At 42.8% G+C, this 8,547-nt stretch overlaps 1 protein-coding gene across 4 annotated transcripts; it reads right to left on the bottom strand.

Annotated features, from left to right (window-relative positions):
- Window positions 1-654: 654 nt before the first annotated feature.
- On the bottom strand, window positions 655-8,545 carry LOC115144430 (ATP-dependent RNA helicase SUPV3L1, mitochondrial-like). 4 transcript variants are annotated; one of them, XM_029685472.2, is made up of 15 exons: window positions 8,081-8,545; window positions 6,677-6,754; window positions 6,442-6,549; window positions 6,203-6,317; window positions 5,704-5,872; window positions 5,426-5,537; window positions 5,173-5,250; window positions 4,951-5,042; window positions 4,586-4,766; window positions 4,276-4,369; window positions 3,628-3,847; window positions 3,423-3,503; window positions 3,121-3,297; window positions 1,738-1,886; window positions 655-1,547 (listed from the first exon to the last, which is right to left on the bottom strand). In XM_029685472.2, the coding sequence occupies exons 1-15, from the start codon at window positions 8,364-8,366 to the stop codon at window positions 1,139-1,141; spliced, it is 2,349 nt and encodes a 782-aa protein (XP_029541332.2). In that variant the 5' UTR covers window positions 8,367-8,545; the 3' UTR covers window positions 655-1,138. The 4 variants fall into 4 exon arrangements, with proteins under 4 accessions (XP_029541332.2, XP_029541334.2, XP_029541335.2 ...); XM_029685474.2 differs by lacking the exon at window positions 8,081-8,545 and adding an exon at window positions 6,959-8,060; XM_029685475.2 differs by lacking the exon at window positions 8,081-8,545 and adding an exon at window positions 7,204-8,060.
- Window positions 8,546-8,547: the final 2 nt, after the last annotated feature.

The following is an 8,547-nucleotide window of genomic DNA, read 5'->3' as shown; positions in this document are numbered from 1 at the left end:
TCACAGTATAAGAGTGATCACTGCTTTAATTTCTAACAATTCAGAAGGTTGAAACATCATATCCCCTCTCTCAAATAACAGCTTCAATCAGTTCACAAATGGGATTATTTTGTAACAAATTAGGAAATAATGAAATTCTGTCTCCATTCCCACTCTGTGGCTCTTGGGTTTTGAAAGTGGCTAAAACTAATCCCAGTGGCTGTTGTTTTGAAACTGGCTAAAGCTAATCCCACTGGCTGTTGTGTTTTGAAACTGGCTAAAGCTAATCCCACTGGCTGTTGTGTTTTGAAACTGGCTAAAGCTAATCCCAGTGGCTGTTGTGTTTTGAAACTGGCTAAAGCTAATCCCAGTGGCTGTTGTGTTTTGAAAGTGGCTAAAGCTAATCCCACTGGCTGTTGTGTTTTGAAACTGGCTAAAGCTAATCCCAGTTCAGAGAGAACACTTAGAACGTAGCACAAGGTCTCAGCATGGTCTAAGTGTCACAACCTTTATCATGTGGTATGAAGTGTTCATTATAAAGACGTTAATCAGTGTCATAAGGCAAGAAAATCACTGACGTGACATCTTATAACCATTTGTGATAAAGCTTAAGGACATGTTTACATTAGAGATTTGTCACCTCACGTCTCACATAAAATAAATACAAAGACCCTGTCAAAAGAAAAATGTAACTTTTATTTTATCAATCACATCACTTATACTGTCGGTTTCGCAAATCATACATAGGAGCATATAATTAGTGGTGTAAAGTGCAAGAGACGATGTCTCATAACATTTGTTTCTGTTACAGTGGTCTAGCCCAAGCATAGGATGGGCACAAATTGCTCAAGGAATGTTGCCTCAGTGTAAAAATTAGTCATTGCTTGCTGCATGAGACGGACTATCTACGTGATGCAGTCAACCATTTTACTTTTCAAGTGATAAAAATAAAATAAGACTACAAAATGACTTTGTAATAACATATTTATTTACCCTTTGGCTCAGAAAATGACTGTTTTTGAGCAGTTATAGACAGGAGCTGGGACACACACAGTCCAATTGGTCAACAGCTGCATAATGCAGCCTGGAATGAAGTCCCGTCAACATAACAGGAAACAGATCCTGTTTTTCACAACAACTAAGTCAGAGACTGGAGCGGTCACTTTTTCTTCCTCCCTTTCCTTTTATTATTCAAAGTTTCCACTACCAGTTTGACTCCTACTTCCTCTTGACGGTGCTCCTTGGACCACTCCTTCTGCAATTGCCTTAGGAGGTCGGGAGTCAGTAAGCCCTCCTGCACTAGGCGGGAGCCTAGGGACTTGTCCAGCTGCCCAGCCTCTACTCCACTGTCCTGGGCCTTGGGAGCTCCTCGAACCCTCCTTGGGGATACTGGGCTGGGCCCCGGCCTCCTCTGGTTGGAGAGGGGGTCTATCCCAGGGGTGGCATTGGTCTCCGTTGCTCGGATAAGTCGTGTGATGTTGCGCACGCCCAACTGAATGATGCCGTCCAGCTCCTGCTGGATCTCCCGGACATGATTGGCATCCGGAAACATGTCCATGAAGCGGTAGCTGGAAACAAAGTCCAAAAGAGAGTGTTATTAATATCTGATTGATTGTCTTTATTGCAATTATTCTCAATGACCTCATTAAGCACATTGTGTTACTAAATTCTGTGATGACCTTTAGCACAACAAGAACACGTGGTCATTTTGATTGGAGAATGGTTTTGGTAAGGTAGAGTGGTGAGAGACGGGATCACCTGAGCCAGAGGTAGAGGTCTAGCACATCATGGACAGCCTCCAGGTGCACCAGGTCCTTGATGTTCTTGGGTGGGACCAAGGGCCAGCTGACGAGCCGACACACCCAGTCAAAGGTCAGAGGCTCATCTCTGCTGAACTGTCTGGCAAACTGGAGACGGAGAGAGCGTCACCTCAGACACTCAGTGCCTCATCATCCAGACCCAATTACCATAGGATTACCTTTATACCGTAGTCACCGTAATGTTTCACCCAACCCACACTAGATCTTATCAATACTGCTGCCGTAACAACACTGATGTCATGTTCCTTAAAGCACAACTAACAAAAGCTTATCAATGGTGCTATAGTTACTGTACGACCAGAAGACAGCTCATATCAGAGGCAAACTGGCAACATACTGCTGATGCCAGAATATGGAGTGACTCATGCAAGGACGTGTGCTTCCCATGACAAATTCTATATTCCAAACGGTAGACCCATCACTGAATGACAGGAACATTCAGAGGTTAGAGCCCGTATTCACAAAGCGTCTCAGAGGAGGAGTGCTGATCTAGAGTCAGGTTCCCCCTGTCCATACAATCTTGTTAACTCTTTACACTCTTGGGAATTGGCCTGTAGGGCTACATTTGAAATGTTTCTTACAGAATAAATATGGAAAAGAATATGCATATACACGGCAGAAATAAAACATTAACAGTTCAGAGATCATGGGAAAATTATTTTAAAAGTTATGGCCAACAGTTCACCTGACAAGACTGAATCCAAACATTATAATGTTGATTTTGCCACATTTTATAATGAAAACTGAAAATATGCTGGACATGGAGTTACATAATAACAATATCCATGACAATTTTGGGGTAGGTGCAACATAAGACAAAATAATTACAAGAGTTTGAGTGTGATGTTTAACTGGTGTCTCCAAGTGGACACACCTCTCCAGACTGGGCACAGTTCATACGGAATTTAAATGTACTTTTATGGCTCAAGGAAAGAGCCTTCAACTATAAGGTGCTTTTTTCATCTCTCCTAGCTTTGCCATTGAGGAACTGAAGCAAACACATTTGTAGTTGTTTGTTTGGAACACAGCCCTGCATCCCCCCCTTTACACAATTACTGTTGTTGTTTAAGCAATCCCAAAAAAGTCCATTATAAATAGCATGTTACTGTACAGCCAATGCATTCCAATTTAGGGCACTTATCAGTGTCCAAATTTGCCATGTTCAACCTGTATACTGGTACGAGTGTAAAGGGTTGATAATGGCCTAAAAGGTGATACCGTATATGACCACTCCTACATTGTGAATGCGGGCCCAGACGTTTTAACCAGTGTTGCTAATGGAATGGGGATGATTCTGCTGTAAAGATGTCTCTGCTCCTACCTTCAGGAAGGAGGTGCACACAAAGGGCTGCTTCTTGTTGATGGGTGCAGTGCAGAATACATATCGAGAGCGCAGGTTGAGGGGAATGTGCTGGATCATGTCAGCCAGGAACTTGAAGTCATCAATGTTACACACAAAGTACATACCATCAACTTGCGAGAGGCTCACAAATATATCCTGGGGATAGAAAGAAAAAGGTTTACTTTTAAATTAACACAAATAATTCTATACTAATCTGTGAATTTAACAGGAAATCTTAATTTTCATTACAGAGTAATTTGTAGCGAAGTAAAGTTACTTACTATCAGATTGGACAAGGTGGCATCAGGTAAGTGGTAGGCAAACATTTCAATCTGCTCTGCTGTAGGGTGCAGCCCAGCTATCTAGGATTCGGGAAAATTAACATAATGTCATACTTCATTGTCATTAAATTAAATAAAGGATATTAAATAGTCAGATATACCACACACAGGAGATCAAAGGTCAGAAACGGTCCATATTCCTCACCTCGATGGCGTGGACGGTCCTGCTGAGTATCTCCTTGAGGATAGGCAGGTCGTCGCGGTGCATGGTGGTGACCTCGCCCTCTTTAAAGATTGAGCTGAAGCGTCCGGCCCGCCCGGCGATCTGGAGAGCCTGAGACGTGGAGATGGTGTTTAGCTCCTTCTCACCCTTCTCATTGATGTTGGGTTTCACCAAGGAGTTGAAGATGATTCTCTTGATACTCCTAATGTGGGAGGGGCATGGTAGACAGAGCTTATACAGCTGTAGGATCTTAAATTTGAGCCAGTGTGCTACAGCAGCAAAATAATCCTGCAGCAAGAGGAAATGTGAATTATTACGTGGACTATAATTAATGGACATTTTTGTAGGGGTTGATAGATTTTTTTGGTAAAGGAAAAATAAATGAAAATTCAAAGTAAAAATTACAAATGTCGTACATTTCAATTACAAGTTGTACATTTCATGCATTGCAACAACTACAACGCTGCAGCAAACTGAAATCAACTAATCATGCAAGAAATGTGTTTTTTTTTCTTCTGTTTTAGTAGTTTTATGACAATATGTAGAACAATGTACTTCAAACATAATATGGATTGTCAGAGGTCAATTAAAACAATAAGCTAACAAGATCAGCTTCAACGCTCAACTCACAGGTTTAGTCCCATCCCGATGGCATCCGTTGCAACCAGGATCTTACATGGGTCCTCTGGGTCATTGAACTTCTTTGCTTGAGATAGCTTGGTCCCTGTTTAGCAGACGATTGACAGTGCTTTAATGATACACACTATTACACCTCAAGGATTGAGTGATGTCACGGCGGGAGTACATCAGCCATTTTGTTTTTCTGTCCAGCACCCGAACAAGTTGAATGTCCATATTTGACATTTTTCACTCCATTCTAAATCTCCATCACCTCAATCACTGTGCTCTGTGGACATATAAGAACAGAGGAAAGCCTTACCGGGTGGAAGGCTTCCGTAGATGACGGCACACTCCAGGCCTCGGCTCTCGATCTGCCTACTGATGGAGTAAATATCGTTTTTGCTGAAGCAGACAACACAGTCGCCTGGTCTCAGGTTATCCAGAGACTCCACAGCACGGTCCAGAATTGAGCACGGACTGAGCCTCTTGTAGTTACGAACCTGCCAGTAGAATACGTCAACTGTAAGACACTTGGCTTCTTTTTTTTTTTTAACACTAGAAGTCTGAGTTTTTAATTGATATTCAGCAGAATCATGTAAATGACAAGCAGGCCTCTACCCCAAATGACTGACAGTCTCATTAGAAGCCGAACACACTAATGTTCAGCAGACTGGCAAGACTCACCTCCACCTCTTCACCAGTTGTGTACATGAGCTCTGTGACAAAGTTAATCACAGCAGGCTCTCCGCACACATGGATCTCCTCGGAACACAAACCTATTCCCAGACAGAGAAAAACAAACAATCCATTAGTTATTACTGTGAAATTATCATTTTACCATATTGTTGTTGACCTAGTAAATAGCTGGTCATTTCTATACAATAACAATACAGTGAAGTTACTGACCGAGAAGAGCCCTGGTCCAAGCCCATCCCCTCGATATGTCCCTAATCATCTGGATCTCATCAATAACCGCTACTTCATCTGGACAGAACACAGAGGACGACACATTTCACGTTAGTGAACACAGCAGGTGATAACCAATGTCAACAAATATCTAGCTCTAGCAGAACATGAACCCAATACTTACATGGAAGTGATAAAATAAACATATTTCATGTACATGAGGTGAAGTTGAGAGGTAAGATAAGACACTGACATGGAGTTGTGACACTGCACATCTCGATAGTACAGGCCACATGCTCAGCTTGTCCCCCCTCCGCATCCACAAATGTTCTCTCTTCTCCTGTCACCAAATCACATGGCACGTCCTGGGGAGAAAGAAACTTTGATTTAACGTCCTCCTTCGACATAGTGCTCTGAGAATTAAATTAAACATTTTTGCTTCAATTGTTTCAAGGTATTAGCTACACAAAAAGAAGCTTTCTTAATGTCTTCTCTATGGAGGTTTACTGGTGAAAGAGGGGTCATACTAACAGCAGTGTTGCTCTTTTCAAAGATCTCGTGGGCCAACAGCTTCAGCGGTCCACAGTAGACACCAGACTTGGCAGCCAGGTATCTCTGAATTGCATGATGGGTCTTTCCACTGTTGGTCGGACCAGCATGGAATATCACCTTCCTCTGGATGGCTCTAGCCTCAGGGTACCTGGGAAACATTCAGGTGCATGGCTGAAAGACACTTGTGTGGAGTATTGTGTGAACACAGCGCTGTATGTATAAATATCTTGAGCGTTGGGCGAGTAACCGAAAGGTCGCTGGTTCGAATACATGAGCTGACAAGGTGAAAAATCTGTCGATGTGCACTTGAACAAGGCACTTAAATCCTAATTTGCCCTTGGGGCACCGCATTACTATGGCTGACCCTTTTAAAAACAACACATTTCACTGCACCTATCCCCATGTATGTGACAATAAAACCACAAAAACTATTACATAATGTGTTTAATGTTGAGATCATGAATGAGGTGATACTTACCAATTAGCTGGTACACGCAGATCACTGATTTTTCGTAGATCCTCCATGCAGTCCAGCATGGGGAAAATCTGCTTTGCATGTCTCATGAAGTAAGGATAGAGGTCATCTATGTGGCCTGGTGAACACAAGCAAACACACTCATCAGTTGAGAGGGTGTGATGGGGTTGGAATTCAGTTCCAACTCACAGTTGCTTTCAATCACCTGATTCATTACGCCATAAGAAGAGTGTTGTACTCACCTGCTCCACAGCATATGTCATTGAGGGTGATATGAAGGTCTGCACTGAGTGTAGAGATTTCCAGCACATACTTCCGAAAACTGATGAAGGCTTGGTGAAAGAGACGAGCTAACAACACAGAGATGAATGTTTTGGTATGCCCATGAGGCTTGGTTGGAAGAGTATGATCACTAAACATATATTTGATGAGGGTACCATACCAGTAGGCCAACTAGTTGAAAATGGTTGTTCTCACCATCGAGACCTTGATCCGCAGCAATTTTTTGCATCTCGTTCCTCTTGTAGAACTTATTCAGTATTTTTAGAAGTTCACCTGTTAGGAGAAACCACATAGTAATGACTGATAAAACAGCCATGTAGCAGGCCTACTCTTGAAGCTATAAACATTATAGGAAGAGAGTCCCAGCAAACAGCTTTTACAAAATATATATTGACAGGGAATGTGACCAAATGTTCACAAGTCTCAGACTCATAGCGAGCTGTTACTGAGACATGGCTATAAGACTCCATAGTATACCGTTAGAATACAGCCCCCATATCTCAGGGCCATGGCTGCCCCAGTATAACGTTACTCTTAGCCAAAGGACTTTACATGGTCTGCTTAAAGGCAAATTGGCTCTGGAAGCCACACAAATATTGCATCCAAACATGAAACCATTCTCAATTGCAGCACGGTTCTAGAAACATAAAATCCCTCTACTTTCATATCACATTGTTACAGGTTTTTGGTTTTCCCATTTAGATTTCGAGGTTGGACGTTACCACGTTGGGTGCACCGATTGGTGGCACCTCGTTAGTCAGTATGTGTTACACCTGTGCTGACTTGTCATCCTCGTTAGTCAGAAGGCGGTTCACTTTTGCTGGCACTGAGGATATCTAAGAGCCCCTGGTTCAGTGATCCAGTTAGCTTGAGCGAGTTGGAGGGTTAACACCTTTAGTTGGCCCTTCCTATTAGATTTTTTAAAGAATATCCTTTATCAGATCTTCATTAAGAGTGTGGAGCCGGTGCTAGATATAGGTTGGGAAACATACCTCAATGTAGGCATGTGCCACTGAACTCCAAATTGTACCTTTATCCACACTGCTCCTTCAAGAAGATTGAAGTACTGCTAGTTTTCCTGGACAACTGCCCATTTCATCCTCATACTAGTTAGCAGCAGCCATTATAGAATGGCACGTTGCATTGAACAAAGGGGTTGGTTGGCTGACACGGCCATTCCAAAATGCCCCGGTGGCTACTGCTAGCTAGCATGAGGGCAAAAAGGGTTGTTTCTGGGAAACTAGCAGTATTTCAATATTCTTGATCAGTGTGGATAAAGGTACAATGGCCTATTCCATCTCTGCATTGAGGTACGTTTTCCCACCCATATGTCGTGCCAGCTCCATGGTGTCTTCATGTAAACGTGATTGCCTTGTGACCTCAGTGCAACTTATTGTAAACAAGCAGAGTGGTACATGATCTTCCAATATTGTGTATAACCCTGGAAGACAGACAGGGGGTGCTGTATTGAAGCCACCTCGCAGCCATCTTGGCACTAAATTACAAAAATGTCAATTTCAGCTATACTAACAGCCCATCTGTCTAATTGGCACTCAACATTAACATAACGCAACAATCTAGATATTAAAAATACAGTACTTCTGTCCAAAGGTTGCGTGAGCTCAGCTCCCACAGCCCAACCATCGTCGACATCACTCTTGATGATGAGAGGCACAAATAGTGAGGTGTCTGGTGATCGTGACGAACTGTTCGAATAAACACCTCGTCTGGAGGTCAGAGGACCAGACCAGGGGTCTTTCAATAACGTTGTCGATCCAAAGTTTCCACAACGACTGTCCACCAGAGCGTTTTTGTTTCGTACAGATATGGCGCATATTCTGGGCTGTACTCTTGAGAACAACAGCATACAGCGGTTTACTGACATCCTTGGTTGCTAGATACAGTCCGCGATTATGTTGCCTTGTCTGGTGTGTGTCAATTAACACTTTTCAATGTCCCATTTTATGCAATGTGTCATCTTTTGCTGGTACGTTTTTGCACAGTATTGTAGCAGAGGACTGTCTACATGGGCTTCATTCTGTGATACAACGTGCAGGAGGACCCTT

This window comes from Oncorhynchus nerka, linkage group LG16, assembly GCF_034236695.1.
Source record: "Oncorhynchus nerka isolate Pitt River linkage group LG16, Oner_Uvic_2.0, whole genome shotgun sequence".
Lineage (NCBI taxonomy): Eukaryota > Metazoa > Chordata > Actinopteri > Salmoniformes > Salmonidae > Oncorhynchus > Oncorhynchus nerka.
Note: the sequence above shows the minus strand (reverse complement) of the source record. Positions and strands in the feature narration are given on the sequence as shown.

What these genes read in the sequence shown, in the direction of transcription:
- LOC115144430 (XM_029685472.2), bottom strand. Translation starts at nt 8,366, where the DNA reads ATGTCAGTAAACCGCTGTATGCTGTTGTTCTCAAGAGTACAGCCCAGA. An exon ending in GTGCAGTGTCACAACTCCAT is followed by an intron (nt 5,251 to 5,425) that starts GTCAGTGTCTTA and finishes TGTTCTGTCCAG; the next exon opens with ATGAAGTAGCGGTTATTGAT. An exon ending in CCACCTTGTCCAATCTGATA is followed by an intron (nt 3,298 to 3,422) that starts GTAAGTAACTTT and finishes TTCTATCCCCAG; the next exon opens with GATATATTTGTGAGCCTCTC.